This window comes from Mesocricetus auratus, unplaced genomic scaffold (genome assembly GCF_017639785.1).
Source record: "Mesocricetus auratus isolate SY011 unplaced genomic scaffold, BCM_Maur_2.0 Super-Scaffold_100020, whole genome shotgun sequence".
Classification (NCBI taxonomy): Eukaryota; Metazoa; Chordata; class Mammalia; order Rodentia; family Cricetidae; genus Mesocricetus; species Mesocricetus auratus.
The window spans coordinates 40,915,770-40,937,256 of record NW_024429201.1 but is presented as its reverse complement, the minus strand read 5'-3'; the positions used below and the strand labels follow the sequence as shown (position 1 = coordinate 40,937,256).

Sequence of the window (21,487 nt, the reverse complement as noted above, 5' to 3'; positions counted from 1 at the left end):
GAGTGCTGGAAATCAAACCTGAGACTTTTGGAAGAACAATCAGTGTTCTTAACTACAGAGCCATCTCTCTATTACTGTTGTTTAAAGGTTTTTTTAACACTCGTTCATTTATTTGTGTGTGTGTGTGTGTGTGTGTGTACGTGCACAAATGTGCATGTGCCATGGCATGAGTGTAGAAGTCAGAAGACAACTTGGCAGAATTTGGTTCCCTTCTATCATGCGGTTCCTGGCACTGAATTCAGGTTGCAAGGTCAGGCAAGTGTCACTATCATCCTAGCTGTCTCACTGGCTGTGTCTGTCTCATTCATAAAAAAGCAAGCAAATGCAATGCTGGGCATTGATTCCCATGTCCTCAATCTTGTCAGCACTGAAGAGCATAGATAACCACAGTGCAGCAGGGAGCAGACGTCATCAGAAGAGTCTGTGTCTTCTTCTGAAGGCTGAGGCTTTGCTTAAACTCTCAGACTGTGAATCTTCAGAGGAAGCAATTCGTGTTCTTGATCAGGTGGGTGGTCTCAGTTTTCCTCTCCAGCTTCAGCTTCCAGTCACTAGCTGCCAGCCATTTCTCCCTGCCAAATGCTTACCTTCATAAATTTTGTGTTACAGATAACAAATTCAGTCTGTACACTCTGATAAATCTTCCACACTCGGAAACTACTTGTCTTGGAGTTTCTATGCTGTCAAGAGACACCATGACCACAGCAACTCTTAGAAAACACTTAATTGGGGTGGCTTACAGTTTCAGATTCTTAGTCCATTATCACCGTGGTGGGACATGGTGGCATGCCCGCAGACGTGGTGTCAGGGAAGGAGCTGAGAGTTCTATGTCTTGATCCTTGGGCAACATCTCATGTGAAGACATTCTGTTTTGTATTAGTGCCTATTCTCCCATCTGTTTTCTTAAGGCTTTTGGTGTAATTGAAATTCCTTAGTGAGAAAACATAATGGGCAGATCATGAATTTTAGCAACATGTTTCTTAAAGAATTTTGTCAAATATATTAGTTGGTGCAGTTTTTTTTTTGTCATTGCTTTTTGTATTTCAAAGGGCTTTGCTTTTTCTGTTTTCTTTGAAATTGAAATACCAGCCGCTGTTGGTCTTCTGTAAGAACCCCAAGCAGCTGGCTGGGGTGGTTCACGCCTGTAATCCCAGCACAGAGGCTCAGGCAGAAAGATGGCCATGAGTTCAAGGCCAGCCCGAGTAGCACTGGGAGCCCCGTCTCTAAAAACAAAGAAAACCAAAATCCCAATACCTTCTTTTTCTACTTGTCTGTCCGCAGCATGTATCTTGTACAGATGCTTTTAGATACCTTTCCAGTACCTTTTTTCACACACACAAAAACCATAATGAAAAACTTCTTTAAAATCTGTAAGGGTCCATATCCGAGACACAGAATTTGTAAGTTGAGTGCAAAACATGTTATGCAGAAAGCACAGAAACTATAAAATTATGAACTACAGTAACCAGACATAGGAGCTGCCCAAGGAGGGCAGCAGTACATGTGTTGAGAGAAACACTGTGTTTAGATGTGTTTAGCTTCATGTGTGCATGATGCTACCAAAAAGAAAAACCGATCACAGCAAGCTTGTGAAAGCGTCACGGGCTGATGTGAAGGAACAAACTGGAAGGAGTGAAAGCCTTTATTGTGCCTATCTTACCAGCTGCTCATCGAGACAGCCAAATGGGTGACAAGGGAAGACAAGTTCCTCTTGCTTTCGTATTCCAGGTGATAAGGGAAAGAGCAATGCTTGACTAGAGGCCATTTAGTAATCTTTAATGAATAGATGTAGGCATTGAGGATCAGTGACTTCCACAGAAAAAAAAAAAGATAGTCCACACAACCATGGCCAATACTCATAGCATATTGTTGCTAGGTCAGGTCAAGGGTCTTGCCCTGCCTATTGACGCAGGGACCAGGGAGAATGTCAAGCACCATGAGAACACATTCAGTCAAATCTTGACTTTGTGAAATTGTGACAAATGGCCTGTGTTTTCACAGTTAAATTGTAAGGAAGAAAGCAAGAGAGATCGAAGGGGCCTGTAGATTAAGAGATACTTCAGAGAACTGTCATCTTATTGAGCTATATGTACCTTAGTTGAATTTTGGTTGAAGTAAGTTTTTCAAATTCTTCATGAGGCAACTAGGAACTCTGATGATTTGAAAGCTATATGGCCTGGGAATGGTAGTGTATACCATTTACAAATGACTTTATCTTAAATGTGTATGCTGAAATAGCACAGATGAAAGGTTACAGTTTGTTTTAAATTCGTCTGAAGGGAATGGCAAAACGGTAGGTATATACATGGACAAGCATAGCATTTGAGTTTATATTCTGTAGCTGGGTAATGGGTACAAACAAGGTTGCTACAGTGGTCTTTAATTTTCTCATGTTCCCCCAATTAAATGATTAAAGAGTGAAAATCTGCATAGTAATGGAACTCTTACTATACCCTGTCATACCCTGCCCTTCTCTGTTCTTTAAGCAGAACAGACACCCCTGTAGCTGTCTGGAGAGACTTGTATCAGCTCTCAATCATTTTCTAGGTTTCGGATACAGATAATATCCCAGGACTGCTGGTTCTTCAAGGCCTAGCCCATCTGAACACAGGTGCTATAGACAAGGCTACAAAGGTTGGTGCTTTCTTTCAAATGGGAATTTAGTTCAATGTTACAGTGCTTGCATACAACATGTAAGGCCCTGGGTTTGCTCCCAAGAACCCAAAATAGAATAAAATAAAGTATAAAATAAAAACTAAGCAAAAGCCTCAACTAAAATTAAAGACAAAAGTCATTTCAAAGTATGTTGTATTTTATGTGAATGGGTGTGTCTTGTGCATGTGTGTCTGTGCACCATGTGCCTGCCTGGGCCCTCAGAGACAGTGAAGGGCGTTGAAGATCCTGGGACTGGAGTCATAGATGATTGTCAGCCACCATGTGGATGCTGGGAATCGAACCTGGGTCCTCTGGAAAAGCAGCCAGTGCTCTTAACCACTGATCCATCTCCCCATTTCTTTTTAATGGGATATGGAAATGATAAGTGTCTCCTTGACAGATTATGGAAGACCTTCGAGCTTCTTACCCTGACCTGGCCGAAGTTCCCGCACTTGAGGCTTTGATTCATTTTGCTAAGAAGGACTATCTGCAAGCAGAAGCATGGTGAGGGTTTATAACTCGCCCGTGGCTCCAGTCATATCCCGTCATTTCTTAAAAATTCCACGTGGTCTTGATGAAGTTCCGCTTTTAAATTTGTGGTGTATGTATGTGTGTGTGTTTCACTTGTAGCCTAGCAACTCTACAGTTTTCTGTGATTAATTTCTGATCTCATTAACTGATCATATTGTTTAGTAAGCCAGTGTAATATTGGTATATGTTCTGAACACTTGTAGTGTTAAAACGTCACTGTGCTTCTTAAAGCTTTTCAGTAACACCACTCTTTGCTTATTGTAAATCCTGAAGTAGTGAAATGTTTTAGATTTGGGTATTTTATTTTGGATGTTTTGCCTGTATGTACATATGTGTGCATGTGTATCTAGTACCTGCATAGTTCAGAATGTGGTGTCAGATCCCCAGAAACTGGAGTGACAGTTTTCGGCCTTCATGTTGGTATTTGGAACCCAGGTCCTCTGGAAAAACAGCAGCAGGCTTACCCCTGAGCTGTGGCTTCAGCTCCTAGATTTGGTATTCTTGAGTCTCCTAGCTTGATCGTTCTGTCTTGGAGTCCCTTATGATTTACACACACTTGATAACTTCTCTTCACTCTCCTTTGGTGATTCAGTTTCCAGAGAGCACTTGAGAGAGATGGTGACGTTGCTGAGTATCATTACCAGCTTGGGCTGACATACTGGTTCATGGGTGAAGAGACAAGAAAAGATAGAGCAAAGGCTCTTACCCACTTTCTGAAGGTAAACCAGTGCTACTGCTAAATTCTTTATTAAAGTGGATTTGCTATAAAATTAAATAAGCAACAGAATAGGTATGTAAAATTACTGTTTACTCAAGTATCTTTTTGCAATTCATTTATCATAGAAGAGGTTTTGTGAGAATATTCTGTGTGTTTTCCTAGGTGAAAATTTAAATCATCAAAGTGTAAGTGTCTGTTTCGGGAATGCATGCTATGGAAGTTGAGACATGTTGACTGGGGAAGCGATGCTGTGTAGCTGATAGCCTCTGTAGTTTTATGGGGACGCAAGTCTGGGTTTTTAGCTCCCTGTTTTTATAGATGTTTAACATCTATGTCTTAAATTCTTATTTTCTCAGGGAGCATATTAATTTAACAATGGCTCTAATTTCACATTTGTTTTACCAAAGAAATGCTAGTTTTACCTTGTGTTTGTTTTCTGTAGGCAGCGTCGACCAGCTTTTGTGCCTGTTTTAAATATCACACTAAAGGACTTTTGGCATAATTTTATACTTTTAATAAAATAGTTTCTTTTATCAGTGTACTATATCCTTAATATGCATTGAAATAAACTTGTAACATTCCATTGTCAACATTTATTTCCAAGGCTGCAAGACTGGATACATACATGGGTAAAGTTTTCTGCTATTTAGGTCATTATTACCGCGATGTAGCTGGAGATAGAAACAGAGCCCGCGGATGTTACAGGAAAGCTTTTGAATTAGATGACACCGATGCTGAGTCTGGAGCAGCAGCTGTTGACCTAAGTGTGGAACTTGAAGACACGGTCTGTCTCATGACCACTTCTGTCTCTTAGCCTTTTACTCTATTATGTAAATGGGAATGTTTTTGTAATATATTTACTTGAAAGTTATGTTCATTATTCTTTTAGGTAAAATGGAAATATCTTTGTACTCATTTATAAACTACAGTTTCTTCTCATTGGTAGACACTAAATTACTTGTCACTTTTCTGTGTGTACTTTTATATGGCTATGCATATGCATGCATGGCATTCATATGGGTACATGTGCATGGGTGTATATGCCTGAGGTCAGCGTCATGTGTCCTTTCTTGGGAACTTTCCACATTGACTTCCTGAGAGGCTGTTCACGGAATCTGAAGCTCATTGTTCTGGCCAGGCTAACCATCCAGTGAACTTCCCAACCCTACTGCCTGGTGCTGGGGTTCCGGGAACATCCCCAGTCATCCTTTTACATGCACTCTGGAGATCTGGGGGTCCGACCTCAGTCCTTGTGTTTGTGTGTCAGGCACTGCACCAATTGAACCAAGTCCCTAACCCAGACTTTTCGTTTATTATTAAAACAAATTTGTTTTATGTATGTCATTGTAGAAGTAAAAAATATCAGAAGTGGGAAATGAAAGTGTTTGTGTGTTTTGTGTAGTTGTTGTGTATTTTTGTGTTTGGGGTCCTGACACTGATGTCTCCTTGTCAGGAAACCGCGTTAGCAATCCTAACAGCAGTAACTCAGAAGGCGAGTGCTGGAGCCGCGAAGTGGGCCTGGCTGCGGCGAGGACTGCACCACCTGAAAGCTGGCCAGCACTCTCAAGCCGTGGCTGAGTAAGGCGTCCTGCTACATTCACATCGAATGATGTGGTGCACGTGACCTTTGTAAATAACCGCTAGCCAAGATGCATTCTGAGAGAATCATAACAAAATGTACTGTGATTAATTTGTCGCTTATTGCCTGCAAGGCAGTAGAATTGAATGTGGACTAAGCTAAGTACTATTTTTGAGGAGTTAGCCCGTTAAGTCTTAGTTGGCATCATATTGCAATAGGTCCCCTCAAGAGACATTTCACTAATAAAAAGCTGAGGTCTTTGATGTTATACTACCACGTGTTGGTGCTGACCTTGGCAGCAAGGGAGACTTTGGCAACTTGAAGGAGTTTTTGGAGAGGCTCATGTTTGATTGATTTTAGTCATTTTGTTTGAACTGTATTTCAGGGGAAAAATATAACTATATCAAGATAAAGTCATCTCTGATGTATGTTAATTTCTAGGATGTATATACTCTTATTTTTTCATAAAATGCAATTTGATCAGAAGTTTAAGCATCCCCCTCACTCCTGCAGTTCAGGTGTCTAGAGGAGGAGTGACAAGTTAAAAACAGATGTCTACCTCTTCTGGTGGCATACACAACTGGAGGTCTGCCAAGTAATAAAGAAAAAGAAGCTACGGTCAACATTTCCCCCAAAGAACATTTTAATCTTATCTTTAAAAATCATTTCACAAGATCTTCCTGTTAAAAACATTCAAATCATAAAAGAAATAGGAAGACCGCCTTAAATATCATTTTTACAAATCAAAGGATTTATGGATGGTTTAATTGGATTACTTATTTTAGATGAGGATGTAGTTCTATTACCTTTAATTTTCTCACTGTTTCTTAATTGTTAAGTTTGCAGGCAGCACTGAGGGCAGACCCAAAGGACTGCAATTGTTGGGAAGCCTTAGGAGAGGCATACTTAAGCAGGGGCGGCTACACAACAGCCTTGAAGTCTTTCACAAGAGCCAGCGAGCTGAACCCCGACTCCACGTACAGTGTGTTTAAAGTAGCAGCAATACAGCAAATCCTAGGCAGGTATACCGAGGCCATCACTCAGTATCAGCTGATCATTAAAAAGAAAGAGGATTATGTGCCCGCCTTGAAAGGTAATTTTTTTTCAAGAGTTCTTTTCTTAATTTTATAATACTGAGCTATAAAACCCTCAAACTATTTAACACGAGTAGGTATTAAATAGTTTTAAAAGCATGTAGTCAATAGCAAATATCTGACAAGAATTTCTTATTGTACAACTTAATATTGATTTGACTATAAAAATACCAATTTTTGTTTCCTAACAGTTTGTAAATAGTAATATGGTAGCTATTAGACAAATAGAACAAAAGCTATTGGGTCCCAAATAGATCTTCCAAGCAAATTTCTATGTTTTAGTAATTTTAAATTATATTCCCAGAATAGGCTAGTAATTATAATTTTTTATTTAATAATTTTTTATTAATGTTATGAAAACTTAAATTATTTTTAGATTCAATTTTCTTTGTTTTGTAATTAAGCTGATTTTAGGTCCTCTTTCAGTAGCCCTTCCTTCCTAACCCTGTTTTTAACTATATAAGGAAAAACACCACCTATAATTTAAGTTTTTGAGACTTTGTGTTTGTTTGTTTTTGGATGTAGTGAACTTTATTGATTTATTCAACAGAGTAGGGCTCCCTGAGCTCCTGATATTATTCTGGGGTCTTGGATGGACACTGTGAGGGAGATGCTCCAGGGCCTCTCTCTTTCTGGGGTGGGTGGTACAGGGTGGGCTTCTTACTCCTTGGAGGCCATGTAGGTCTTGAGGTTGACCACCCTGTTGCTGTAGCAGTGTGCATTGTCACACCAGGAACTGAGCTTTGCAAAGTTGTCATTGAGAGCAATGCCAGCCCCAGCATCAAAGGTGAAAGAGTGGGCGTCACTGTTAAGTTCACATGAGACAACTTGGTTCTCGGTGTAGCCCAGGACGCCCTTTAGTAGTCCTCTGATGCCTGCTTCACTACCTTCTTGATGCCTTCATACTTGGCGGCTTTCTCCAGGCGGCATGTCAGATCCATGACGGCTCAGGTGGCTGACTCTGCTGCATTGTTCCTTTCTCATTGGTGTCTCTGGATCAGGTGTTTCTTTGTCAGCAGTCTCTGGGAGTAGAGGCAGGCTTGGCTCAGGGATGAAGTGCATGACACACATGCCCATGCAGGCTGGCTTGGGCCCTGGGAGAAGGTGACTGCAGTTTGGGTAGGCTGACTGCAGTTTCTCCTACATGTCTGCCCCTCCCTCCCTCCTTTTTTTTTTTTCTAATTTGGCTTAGTGGGAGTCAGAGTTCTAGCTTTGGCCTTGTCCCTGCCTCAGAGAGCATCCAGCGTGCCTGTCTTAGGTTGACCTGCCTTGTGGTCCTTATCTGTCACTGACTACCAGCCCTCAAAGGATGACATTTCTGGGAAGCTCGCCGGGGTGGGAGGAGCACCTGTCAAACTGATGTGTCAGGAATTTCTGTGAGCCAGGCCCAAGAGGCCTCCCAAGGAGGGCCACGTTCTGGGTGTTGAAGTGCCATGAGAACCTGGAGTGTGGAAATACATTGTAGGAGCATAGCAACAATGTCCCCTTTGCTAGAACTGCAGGAGCTCTGGTTATCCGGCTTCCCAACATGGCAAATGTGTTCACTCTGACTTCACCATTGTGTCTCAGGGACAAGGCCGGCCCAGCACAGAAGGATGCGCCTGTCTCTGAAACAGGGAGGAATATGGAGTCAAATTTTTGAGATTGTGTCTTACCCTTTCATACTATATATGCTACTATATAGGCTCTTCTATTTGCTTCTTATGAAAGAAACCATTGAGGCTCCAGTTGTTAGTATTGTATGTTTGGAGTAACATACAGCTTAGACCTGGAATCATTTTCCTTTTCTATCCCTTCCTCTCTTCTTTCTTCATTAATAAAACCTTCCTCAAGAGGAAAAATAACTCCCTTTTATGAAGTATTTCCTGGCACTTGAGGAATTTACTACTTCATTTAGTTTTTACTGTATAGTTTGCTACACAGGTTTTAATGTAAATGATTAAATACTATTTTTAATCCAGTTAAATCCATCTGATAGTGAGCACTAGTGTCCCTAGTTTGGAAGCTGACATCTGAGGACATTAATTAATCCATGGTCAAGAGAATTTTGTGCAGATGACTTCCTGTGAGTTTTAATGCATGTTGATTGCAACAGAACCTTGACATTGGAGATATTTTCTAAATGTGTCAAGACTGTATTTAGAAATAATTTTATAAAATAACACTTTGTTGTTTTCTGGAAGCTTTCTCAAAAGACTCAAATTGACTCTCTTCTTTGTCTATTTTAATGATGTGCATAAACCCCCCTCACCGCAGGTTTGGGCGAATGCCATCTGATGATGGCGAAAGCAGCCTTAGTGGATTTTCTGGATGGAAAAGCTGTAGACTATGTGGAAAAAGCACTGGAATACTTTACTTGGTTAGTATCACCTTTGTTTAGCACTGTTATTTTCTTGGTAGTATAATAAAGCCAAATTTAGAATGTAATTGTATGTCTCTGCTGTTAGACGTTAGAGTAGTTCTGTAGCATACAAACTACTAATTTTATCCCTGAGCTGAGAAAGAGATGTTTCTGTGCCCTCTGTAATGGCCCCGTGCTGCCGAGAGGAGGGGGCATGGCCACTGGTGGGGCAGCAGCTCCATTGAAGCCGTCTTGGAGCCTGACCTGGGCCTGGGTCCTCTCTGCTGGCACTGAGAAGTAGAGCTTCAGACACAGGTGCCTTTCATTCATCAGTGAGACCTGGTAAGGGCGTGTCTAATGAGAAAAGAGTCAGGGAGATTTAAATGTAGCACGCTATAGAGGTACAAAGTATTATATGTGCTGGATGACTTTAAAAAGCCCACATATTATGCCGGGCCGTGGTGGCGCACACCTTTAATCCAGCACTGGGGAGGCAGAGGCAGGCAGATCTCTGTGAGTTCGAGGCTGGGCTGGACCGACAGCCTCCAAAACAACACAGAGAAACCTTGTCTCGTAAAAACCAAAAAAAAAAAAAAAAAAAAAGCCCACATATTAGGGATTAGGGAGATGCTCTGCAGGGAAGAGCAGTTGCTGCTGGGCAAGCCTGAGGACCTGATTTTAAACCCCCAAGGCTGCACACGTGCCTGTAACTCTGGTGTTTTGGGAGAGAGATGAGAAAATCACTGCCTTCAGGTTTAGTGAGACATCTACCATCTTTCAAAGAGATATGACAGAGAGGGATAGAGCAGGGCAGTTGGTGACCTCTATACTCACGTGCACCCCCTGTATTCATCTGCCACCCCACCTCAGTGGCAACAGTGAGTCTATAGATTGTCTGGGGCACAAGGGTGCATATGCCTGTTCCTAACCTCTTAGGAAGCCAAGGCAAGAGGATAGCGACTTCAGAGACAGGCTCAGTACATCTCAACAGCAACTGTATCACTGAGCTGAATTCCCAGCCCTGATTTAAACAAAAATTAACGTTGAAAGATATGAATTTGGACGGTTAAGATTGCTACTGTTTTCTTCTTTCTCGTTTCAAGTGTCAGTTTTAGAAATCTTACTAAGAAATTTAAAGGAACTGAGGGATAATGTCCTTCCTTCTGACTCTCACAGTGGGTGGGTTTTCAGCAGTGACTGTGGTAATCAGTGCTTCTCAGGAAGACGCTGGGAAATAGATTTTGGCTGGACTCCTGTTGCAGAAAAGGCTATGAGAACGCCCCATGCTTGTGTCTCCTGTGACACCGCAGTGTATAGTGGCTGACTGTCGAGTCCTGGCCTACACAGAGATGCTCTGAGGAAGGCGGCGAGAGGCGTGCAGTGCTCACGCTCTCTCTAAAAGGAGCCAGCCCTTTGCGTGTCTCCTCAGACCCTGTGTACTCTTTGAGTTCTTTATCCAGGCTGCTTTTACTTGCTCCTGAGGGTAGAGCTTTAGATTTTCTTGTTTAGAGTTTTTTTTTTATTTATTTTTGTCCTCAGTGAAAATCCTGTGCTCTACCAAGTATAGTTGGTACAGATATAGTTGATACATTGTTTAGTCTTTTCTAATGTTTTTATTTAATTTAGAAACAATTTTATTTTACATATCAATCCCAGTTCCCTCTCCTATCCTCCAGTGCCCCCCACAACCTTCCTCCCAGCTCCCTAATCCCCCATCCACTCCCCCAGGGAGAGTAAGGCCTTCCATGGCAATCAACAAAGTCTGCCACATCATTTGGGGCAGGGCTTAGGCCCTCCCCCATGTATTTAGTCTGAAAGAGTATCCCTCCATGGGGGAATGGGCTCTCAAAGCCCATTCGTGCACTAGGGGATAAATACTGGTTCCATTGCCAGAGGCCCCATAGACTGCCCAGGCCTCCTAACTGTTGTCACCCACGTTCAGGGGGTCTGGGTCGGTCCTATGGTAGTTTCCCAGCTATCAGTCTAGGGTCTATTAGCAACCCTTGTTCAGGTCAGGTGTTTTTGTGGGTTTTCCCATCATGGTCTTGACGCCTTTGCTCATCACTCCTCCTTCTCTACAACTGGATTCCAGGAGTTGGGCTCAGTGTTTAGCTATGGATCTCTGCTTTTGCTTCCAGCAGCTCTGTGATGGCATTTAAGGTAGTCATCAGCCTCATTACAGGGGAAGGGCATTTAACGTAGCCTCTCCCCTATTGCTTAGATTCTTAGTTGTGGTCATCCTTGTAGATCTCTGGACATTTCCCTAGTGCCAGATTTCTCTTTAAATCTATACTGGCTTCCTCTATTAAGGTATCTCTTTTCTTGCTCTCCTCTGTTCATCCTCAGACTCAATCTTCCTGATCCCTCTTGTTCTCCTCCCCCCTCCTCTTCTTCCCTCCTTTCTCCTACATCCCTCCTCCTTTCCTCCTCTCCTGTGCCCCCAATTTGTTCAGGAGCTCTTGCATTGTTTAATCTTTTCAGGGGAAGTTCAAAGACATAAGCTTTTATAACAAAAAGTCCCTGCATTGATTATTGATTAACCAACAAAAGGCACACCTTTAGATCCCTGGTATTGAAAATACACTGAAACAACAGAAACAGAATTGCCCTAAACTAGTTCTCAAGTGTTTTCTAATAATTATGGTGAAAATATCTGAAGAAAAACCGAAAATTTTCCTACCAACTAAAATACTCAGTTCCTGGCTCTTTTTCTAGATTTTTTTCCTCTTAGTGAGGAGGTGGTAGAGTATAGTTCTGTTAAGTGCTCAGTGAGACATGCAGAGAGAGCCTGACTGAACGCATTGCTCTCAGCCAGGACTGCTGTTGTAGTCCTGAGAGGCATGCAGCTGAGCTTTTGGACATCATTTGGAAAGTTCCCATTTCTCCTTGCAGGGCACTGCAGCGTCAAGCTGATGTGTCCTGCCTCTGGAAGCTTGCTGGGGATGCCTGCACCAGCCTGCATGCTGTCTCACCGTCTAAAGTGCACGTTCGTGTCTTAGGAGTGCTTCTTGGCCAGCAGGAAGGAAGTGAAGCATTGAAGAAAGATGAGCTCCTGCATCTAGGAGGAAGGTGATTCACAGAGAATACCAGTCATTCTGTTAGAGTTGAATTAGAACATTCTATTTTAAAAACATCCTTACCATTCATTTTAATTTTTCCACAGGTGTTATGGTCGGGCATTAAAGTTGATGTCTACATCTAATACATGGTGTGATCTTGGAATTAACTATTACCACCAAGCACAACATCTAGCAGAGACAGGCAGCAGCACGGATGGCCTTACAGAGCTACTGGAGAAATCTGTGCATGTAGGAGAAATTTCTCATGAACTTAAAAACACAGCGATTTTATGAAAGATGCTTTTGATAAATATTTTGTTTTAACATTAAACCACGTTTTTAATATAAATGTTGATATTCAAGAAATAAAAATTGACCTACTTTAACTTCTTTTCAGTGTTTGAAAAAGGCAGTGAGACTGGACAGTAATAATCACTTATACTGGAATGCTCTTGGTGTGGTTGCATGTTACCGTGGTGAGTAACACTTATTTTACTTTACACGGTATTTGTTTTCAGGTGATAAAGTTTGGTTGCTTAGATTCTTTATGTTTCAGGTATTGGAAATTATTCTCTTGCTCAACACTGTTTCATCAAATCGATCCAGGCAGAACAAATTGTAAGTGTTCCGTGTATCTACAAAAGAATTGCAAAATTCATTGTACTAGTTTTCTTTTCAAAGTAGTTCATTTAATTTGTTTAATTTGTGAGTGAGTACGGTGTGCATGTGCCATGGAACGCTTATAGACATCAGAGGATTGCTTTCAGGAGTTGGGTCTCACCTTGCATCGTGTTCATTTATTTATTGTGTGTGTGTGAATGTGTGTATGTGGTTGTCAGGGCAGCTTTGAGGAGTTTAGTTTATTCTTTGCCATTTCACACATGTCCATAATGTGTTTTGATCATACACAACTCGCTCTGCTCCTCTTCCCACTCACTCTGATCCCATCATCTCCCCAGCAGGTCCCCTTCCCACTTAATGCCTTGATTTTTGTTTTTTAAAGTGAACTACTGAGTTTAATTGGGTGCTTGCCTGATCATGGATGTGGGGTTATTTGCTGTGTATGGACAAGTTAGCAATAGCCACACCATTGAAGAAGGACTCCCCAGTCTCTGTTAGCTGCTTAGCTGGTGTGGACCCTGGTGAGCTCTTTCCTGAGCTGTGGCAGCAGGCTGAGCTTCACCCTTGTGCAGGTAACCATGCCTGCTGTGTTCATGAGTGCAACAGCCAGCCAGCAGTGTTGTGTTTACAAGACGTGAGTGAGCACTGGTCCCCAGCCCGCAGCTCCTATGTGCTTTCTGCTCTGTCTTCTGAGGTGTCCCCCAACCCTTGGAGTGTGTGACCAGCGAGGAGTGTTTGCATTATCTGCTCTACACTGTGAAAAGAAGCGTCTCTGAGTGAGGCCTATTTTTTAATATATCTTTTAGAATGCTGCCGCATGGACCAACTTAGGAGTGCTGTACCTTGCTACAGAAAACATTGAGGTATCATTATTAGTTTCAATATGTTAAAAATGAAGAGTGTTTTCTACATAGGACTTTGTGGAAAAATATTTTATGTATTTTGTTCAGTATGTCAAATATACTAGCTAATTAATGTCATTTGTTTCATTATGTTGAGTAACGAATATGTAATATTTGTATTTTCCTTTCATGAAATTTCTGGTATTACATTTATGTATACTTTTTTCTTCTTGGAGACAGCATTTGTCTGTGTAGTCCACACTAGCCTTGAACCCACTATGTAGTAGCCATCTTCTTACTTCAGCTTTTTATAGATGAAAACAATTCTCTTATTAATGAATTTGGCAACAATATAAATATAAGAAAAGTTCTTTGTATGCAGTGTTTATCTGGATGAATGAAGGTAAGAGAGACAATTAGTGTTTTTTTAATATCTTAAATTTAGCATTTGGTTTTGTGATTTAGAATTTGGCTTCAGCAAATATTATTGCCGTTAAATATCCCAATGAAATTCCAGTTGAGTAGCTGGAACCTAGTTCCTGGAATCATGTTCATAGGCCATATTTGAGAAGTCTCCACACGTCTAAGTGCCATTATCTTTCCTGTTTATTGGTTTAGTCAATGTGCTGAATCTTATCCTTCGATAAAGAACCCTCCATAATATTCTTGAGGATACATTAATCACTCACTGCAAGAATGATCAACCTTGGAAGATTGTAAATGCAATGAAAGAAATTCTTAAATTAGATCTAAAGATATGTGAAGTGTGTAACTGTAGCTCAGTAAAAATGTACACACACTTAGTGTGGGCAAGGCTGAGGCCGAGTCTCAGGACCACTGGGCACAATTGTTGTTCATAAGCTTTCTTTTTCCTAAACTAAAGTCTCTTTCCTTACACCACGTGGATTATCCTGAAACAGTAGAAAGCAGTATGGAGCAAGTGTGCTTTTGTTGTTGTTTTTTTAAAGCTGGTGCGTATGAGCTTATGGTTGAAGAGAGGTATTGTTAATGCTTCTTGACTGCTTTTTATGGAGTTGTGTTATTAATCTCTCTTTCTCCAGCAGCAGGGCCCAGAGCTCCAGCTTCATTGGTTGTGAGTTCTTATTTCCTCAAAAAAGGGGGAATAGATTCAGCCTTATTTAATCATTTCTTTCACATGTAGTTAGCATATGGTATGTGATTATTTAAAAGTTCTGCAGACTAGGTGATAGAGAACTATAATATTAGTTTGCAAGGGACCAGAGCTCTTAATCTGAAGAGAAATCTGTTGCACACAGCAACAGCTAAAATTATAGCTAAAGCAAATCCAGGTATTACTAATTGTGGTTGAACAATGAAATTTTTTATTTATGTATATTCACAACATGTTTGGTCTCTCTTATTTTATGCTTTTTAAACAATTGAAGTTTATGAGATTGCTTGATGTGATATTTTCTTGTTTGTTTTTTGTTTAGCAAGCTCATGAAGCTTTCAAAATGGCTCAGTCCCTTGATCCATCTTATTTATTGTGCTGGATTGGACAAGTAAGATAACAGTTGTTAATAAACATCAATATAAAATAACTTCATATTAGTATTAATGATTTTAGTGATCACAAATAATAATGATATCATTGAGAACTTGCTACATGCCAGTCATTGTGCAAAGAATCTATTTTAGTTAATGTGTTATCAGTCTTGGTGGTGTGGCTATTGTTACACTCTTTAAAGATGTAGAAATTTAAACTCAGACATCCTAAATACTGTGTCACAGCTGGCAGTGATTAAACTTTGAATCCCATGAATCTGATTATTACTTTGACTAAAAAATATACCTAGAACTCCTATTAAACTTACATTTGCAAAGACAGTGTATATTTACAAAGGTCATTTAACCTGTTGTTTTGTAATTTTCTATAAAGTCTTCATATTGGGTTGTGCATTTATGACCATTTTCTCTTTATGTTTAGATTTATGTACTGCCAGATAGAATCGGGTTAATGTTACTAGTCTGGGTCTGTCACTGATTATTTACTGCAGTCATATCACCTGAAACCCTGAATGCCTTGTCTAGTGGAGAAAGTTGATGAGTTGCTAAGTGGTTCAGCAACAATAGGAGCATCTCATGTATCAGAACTGTTAGTCAAAGATTGGGTATGTCTTACTGAGCTTTGGTGTAGTTCAAGTTGTGTGGTAGTGCAAGCAGATAGCTCGACAGCTTCCTGTCAGTGGCACATGGGAGCAGGGCATCTCTGCACTGTCCTCTGTGCCAGCTATTAGACAGGGACACTGGAGTTTGCACTTCTGTCTGACGTCAGAATCTTATGACGTAACTGTTCCAGGGTACTTTGCTCTAGGTTAGGAAGCAATATTGTTACCTACATTGTAAAATGTTTTCTGTTTTCAAAGTATTTTGTTCTTAAAATAATTATCTTAGGATACAACTCACAGTTATAGTTAAAAATGGTAGCACTGGAAGTGAAACTAACTTTGCTTTGAATCATGAATAGTAAATCTCTGGTTTTTCTAGAACCATTTATTACCATTATTTTTATTTCTTTTAAATTAATGGAAACCTTTTAAATTAAAAATCCTTTTAACAGGCTCTTATTGCAGAGACAGTTGGAAGTTATGATACCATGGATCTCTTCAGGCACACTACAGAGCTCAGCATGCATGTAAGACTCGATTGTTTCTCCTGAGAATTCATTAGTGGGCAAAGTATGCTATCTTAGGATCAGATAAATTGTCTTTACCTAGAACTTGCTTTCATCTTCAGTGTTTAAGCTAATAAAAAATGACAATGAGATTACAAATTTTATTTATTTATTTTTATGTATATGGGTGTTTTGCTGGCATGTATATCTGTTCACCAAGTATGTGCCTAGTGTCCATGGTGGCCAGATGGGGGCATTGGAACTCTTGGGACTGAAGTTACAGACAGGTGTGAGCTGTCATGTGAGTGATAGGAAGTGGGCCTGCATCTTCTGGAAGAGCAGCCAGTGGTCTTAACCATTGAGCTGTCTCTCCTGTCCTCCACATTGAGATTTAGTGCATGTAATAAGAGTATTATGGAAGACAAATTGATACATAAGAAAAAAATAGACATGAGTTGAAGGATGGCTTTAGTTGATAATCTAGACTGAAAAGACATTGAATTAGTTTGTTTTAACATGTGGGAATGGTCTGAGAAGGGGAAAACCAGCCCATCTGGAAAGCCTCTGTTTTCTACTTTTTGTTGTATTTGATTTTACTCAGAGTTAGGGAAGTGATTTTTAAATTGATCTCAATAGGTTTGTTGCTATTGTTTTGCTTTGTTTTATCATGGCTGCTTTTGTTAAAGTTACTTAAAGAAGACTAAACTTTGATACTATTGTTATTGAAATATTTTATTTGTTAGTTTTATTGAAATATGGATTGTCATAAGTTTCCTTTGTATTTTCAAGACTGAAGGAGCCATAGGTTATGCATATTGGGTTTGTACAACATTACAAGACAAAAGCAACAGAGAAACAGAACTGTACAAATACAACATCCTCCAGATGAACGCTGTCCCTGCAGCACAGGGGGCTCTGTGTAAATACGTGGGTAAGATACCTATTGTATATAGCACAATAGTAGACCACTGAAGTATGTAAATACGTCGTAAGTGAGATACCTATCATATATGGTACAATGTCAAATGGATACATTTTTAAATTTTCCCATCTCGTGTTAGATATCAGTGCTCTTTCAGGTGTTAACTTGCCTTTTTGTTGCTACTTGGAAGGACTGCAATTTTTCAGTCAAAGTCATGCCTCTGGAAGAGGGACTAAACTCACTTTATTATTTACTGAGTCAAGATTTCTTTGAAATAATGGAAGTGTGTTAAAAGTTATGGTTCTGGGTTGCTGCTACAGTGGCTCCTCTGTTTATTTCCATTACAGTTTGTGGGCTGGATATTTTACTTTCCTTAACTTGGGTTTCATTTCTGGGGAGAGAAGATCACAATTCCCAGGTTGTATAGCTAGGGGAATTAGACAAGATAATACATACAAGATGTCAATCCCATACTAGTGATTTTAACCTTTCCTGTTAACTCCTGATTACCCTATAAGATATTGCAAACATATGTGTTTATGTTTAGGAAACTGGCAGAATGGTGAGGTTTATTAGCTTTCCCTGGTAATAATTTCCTGTCTTTAAAACAGAACCGTCACTGAGTCTTTATCTCTGCCTCACTACTTAGTCATTGTTGAGTCCTCGGGCGTACTATACAACTGAATGTTAGTTTCTTACCTGTGATATGAAAGACAAAGTGCCCGTGACTTAGGATTTCAGTGAGATGAGTTGTGCACAGTATGAAGCTGAGTTCTTGGCAGTGGTAGTCATAAAAGAAACCAACAGCTGAATAATATGAAGTAAAAATGGCTTGGCCCAAGTATTGACAAGTCAGTTCTCTTGTGCATTCGTGTAAGCCACCTGTGAAGAAGGTACTGAGTGTACTGGCATCGGCACTCTGGGACATTGTTGTTTGTCTATTGGAGTGTGCTGACATGAAGGGCACTGATAAATCACCAGAGATGAGGACATGTCCACTCAGAAACCTTATTCATGTATTTCCTTACTTTATAAGCAACTTAAAGGATTTACCTAAAGAGGTAAAGCTTTTAACAAAATGCAGATATCTAAAACGATGAACACTTTTTTTAACAATTGTGCATAGCTGTTTTTTAAATGGTGGAACCATTTTCATAGACTCATGTAAGTGCTGTGTACTTGGCCAGAAATACTAACAAAGCAGAACAAAAGAAGAGATGCTGATAAGAAGATTCAGAACATCCCTGTCTGTCTCACTTAGTTTGCATTAATAGACCATGGTGGATAGAGCTTCTAACTCTTTTTGATGGTTTTGTGATCCTATAAAGTGACCTTTGCGACTTAGGAATGATTTATTGACTATGATGTTAGGCATACACCTTACACTTACACACATTATACTCTGATGCTATATTACCAGCCATCACATAGATTCCCATCTGTGGTGTATTTGTTAGACAGCATGGGGATATGAAAGCCTGCTCTATAATATTAGCTTTAAGTAACTAGGGGAGGCATGTTTTTCTTTGTTCATTGTAGATATGTAATGCACTTCCAATATAAAAATTGTAAAATACTATATTGAAAGTACCTAGGTCCATTTCTCTGGTGGAAGTACTGAATTATTTTTTTAGAATATATAGTTTCAAATAGAACCACCAAGAGAAAATCGTTGCTAATTTAAATCATAGGAAAGAAGTTTAATTGATTAGCCAGGAAACTGTATGAAATGCTTTAAAAACTAATTTAAAAATTGCAGAATCCTGAATTTCTTTATAAATGTCATAACTAGTTTTTACTGAGTTATAATTTCAAATAATTTTACCTAAAACACTTGTGTTTGGTTTATTTTAAACAAAACATGAAAAAAAATATGTTAAGATTAAGCAAACCCATCACATCAAGGCTGGACAAGGCAACCCAACAGAAGGAAAAGAGCCCCAAGAGCAGGCATGAGAATAGAGACCCAGTCATTCACACACTCAAGAGTCCCATACAAACACTAAGCCAAAAGCTATAATGTATACATGGGGGACCTACTGCAGTCCCTGTAGTCCCTGTGTGCTGCTCCAGTCTCTGTGAGTGCATGTGAGCCTGCTTAGTTGATTTAGAGGGCCTTGTCCTCCTGGTGTCCTCTATCTCCTATGACTCTTACACTGTTTCTTCCTCTTCTGCAGGGTTCCCTGAGCTCTGAGAGGAGTCATTTGAGGGAGACATTCCAATTAGAGATGTATGCTCCAAGGACTTAAAGAAACAAACACTTAAATTATACAATATAACTAGAAACCACATATAATTCTTTAATACTATTCAGTGATTTAGAAGAATTATCCCATGATCACTGGTATTTTCAAGATAAATTAGTCCATTATTCTTAATAATACCATTAATCTCAGTAGGTAATCTCCTGTTTTGAGATACTGAAACAAAAAGAATTTTACTGTTATTTTTGTGTATATAGTTATACACATACAAATTAAACATATTTGTTAATTTCCAGAAAGAGTTCCAAATTACGCTCCAGCTTTCACAATGTTGGGTTATTTAAATGAGCATCTACAGTTAAGAAGGGAAGCAGCAGAGGCATACCAAAGGTAGGTGTGCTCCTGGACAGCACTCACTGTCAGCGGTATTCAGTTAGAGCTTAGTCTCTCTGCCAAAGAACCACTGTGATGCTTCTCTCCTTTCCCAGTTCTCATCGCGTTACCTTGTAGAAGGTGAAAAGATGAAGTTCCACATTGTTGGCTCTAGTGTGGGTTCCATTAGCTAGGGAACGGGGAATAGAGAAGGGCATAAACCAAAACCTCATAGGTTCTGTTATAGAAAAATCTATCCCCCATAGTCACATAAGAAACAACAACATGAGTATTTACTCGACTTACTTTATTATCTATGAGGTATGTCTGCTTGTTGATAAATGTTTGTTGGATACTTCGTACCTAGCAGTGTCCTTGCATGAGAAATGTAGGGAATTACAACAGACAGAGGCCCTTTTCTCATGGAACTCCTCAATGCGAGATACTCAGTAAGCTAATAATATCTGGTTCCTAAAAGTTGCTAAGGAAGAATTAAAATAGTATCCAGGGTCCGAGAATCTGGAAAGATGCATTCAGATAGAGTGAGAGCAAGTACTTCCTAACAGAAGTAGTTTGCCATAGTTAACAAACAAAACCCCAGTGTCCTAGAGTGGAGTGATGTCCTGAGATCCCTCTACGGTAATGGTAGGTAAATATGAAAATAACAGTTGATCTCATGAGTAACTACTAATAAAGGTTGGAAGAGCCAATTGCCTAGCTTTAAGGCACCGCTCCTTCAGATGTAGGTGGATATTTAGAAGATACCTGGTCAAGTGTGAAGAAGTGCCCCAAATACTTACTACATCCTTCTGTGGATTCTCATGTAGTTCAAAGGAGTGTCACTAGATGGTACTGGAGGCTACATAATGAAGTTTTGTTTGTGTTTTTCTTCCCCAGGTGATGGAGGGAGGGTTATAAAAAACACAATTTTCTTCTTAGAGTGTCAATAAACTTAGAGTAAATAAAATGTAGACTATAACAGTTAACACATAAGACAGCTTACTTTGTATGCTACCTTTGTGTGTGTTGTTGTTATTGTAGAAATGCTGAACTCAACGTCTCCGTACTGCAGGCTTAAAGTAGCAACTCCACAGCCACAAAAGAAACGTATACTCACCACAAAAGCTGTGTTACATGTTATGATACTTGCTGCCTGAAACACAAATAGTGCATAAATTCAACCAGAAGTGTAGTTTTTACTCTCTCGCGTTTTTTAACTGTAGATTTCATATCATACACCCAATCACACTCATCCTCCTGTCTCTTCATATACTCCCTTTGCCCTTGCAACCTCCCCACCCCCACAACATAAAGACAAAAACAAACAAAAATCTCACCATGGAAGCTGCAGTGAGTCACACAGTATACACTTTAGTTCATGCATCTTTATTTGCAAATGTTCGTTGCAATGAGTCATTGGTCTGGCTCTAGGCCTCTGGCTCCTGCTGCACTGTCAATATTAGATCTTCCTTCACTCTTGGATATCCTTTTGCTGCCCTGTTTCATGGAGGTCCAGTAGCTTTGATCTGCAGGACTGGCCCCTTCACTTGTTACAGCAGTTAAGAAACGGGGTGAATGTTGGGGTGGGCTCATAGCGCGTTGCCCTGTTCCGGGCCAGGTGTTAGCTGGGTTTGTTGGCCCACCTGCTCTCCCTCATCCTCACCACTGGGGGGAGTTCTCAAGCTCTGCCCTCGCTAGTTCACCCAATGCCCCAGGCAGCAAGAGCAGGACCAGTTCCACTCTCATACCCTCCAGGCCACCTCTGTAACATTTTATGCTTCCTGAGCAAATTGTGGTTTTTGTGCAACCTCATGTAGATAAAAAGACTTTCTTGGGTATTTCTCCTGGCTGATGTCTTTAGCGAGAAAAGAAAGAAACCATTAACAAAAGCTCTTAGCTTTTAGGACATTTCCCTCC

At 40.1% G+C, this 21,487-nt stretch overlaps 1 protein-coding gene across 5 annotated transcripts in view; it reads left to right on the top strand.

Moving 5' to 3' along the window:
* The window catches only part of Ttc37 (tetratricopeptide repeat domain 37), a 93,248-nt gene that overhangs the window by 34,293 nt on the left and 37,468 nt on the right, over window positions 1-21,487 (top strand). For all 5 annotated transcript variants that reach the window (XR_005869908.1, XM_005065703.4, XM_013125902.3 and 2 more), the window contains 17 exons: window positions 366-505; window positions 2,545-2,631; window positions 3,053-3,156; window positions 3,776-3,902; window positions 4,506-4,685; window positions 5,355-5,479; window positions 6,320-6,573; window positions 8,831-8,933; window positions 11,808-11,984; window positions 12,079-12,223; window positions 12,372-12,450; window positions 12,531-12,592; window positions 13,402-13,458; window positions 14,892-14,960; window positions 16,019-16,093; window positions 16,862-17,003; window positions 19,495-19,588. Coding sequence is in view for 4 of the 5 variants with exons in the window: in XM_005065703.4 (XP_005065760.2) it covers window positions 366-505; window positions 2,545-2,631; window positions 3,053-3,156; window positions 3,776-3,902; window positions 4,506-4,685; window positions 5,355-5,479; window positions 6,320-6,573; window positions 8,831-8,933; window positions 11,808-11,984; window positions 12,079-12,223; window positions 12,372-12,450; window positions 12,531-12,592; window positions 13,402-13,458; window positions 14,892-14,960; window positions 16,019-16,093; window positions 16,862-17,003; window positions 19,495-19,588 (2,020 nt within the window). In the remaining variant the exon portion in view is untranslated. The remainder of the gene's footprint in view (window positions 1-365; window positions 506-2,544; window positions 2,632-3,052; window positions 3,157-3,775; window positions 3,903-4,505; window positions 4,686-5,354; window positions 5,480-6,319; window positions 6,574-8,830; window positions 8,934-11,807; window positions 11,985-12,078; window positions 12,224-12,371; window positions 12,451-12,530; window positions 12,593-13,401; window positions 13,459-14,891; window positions 14,961-16,018; window positions 16,094-16,861; window positions 17,004-19,494; window positions 19,589-21,487) is intronic.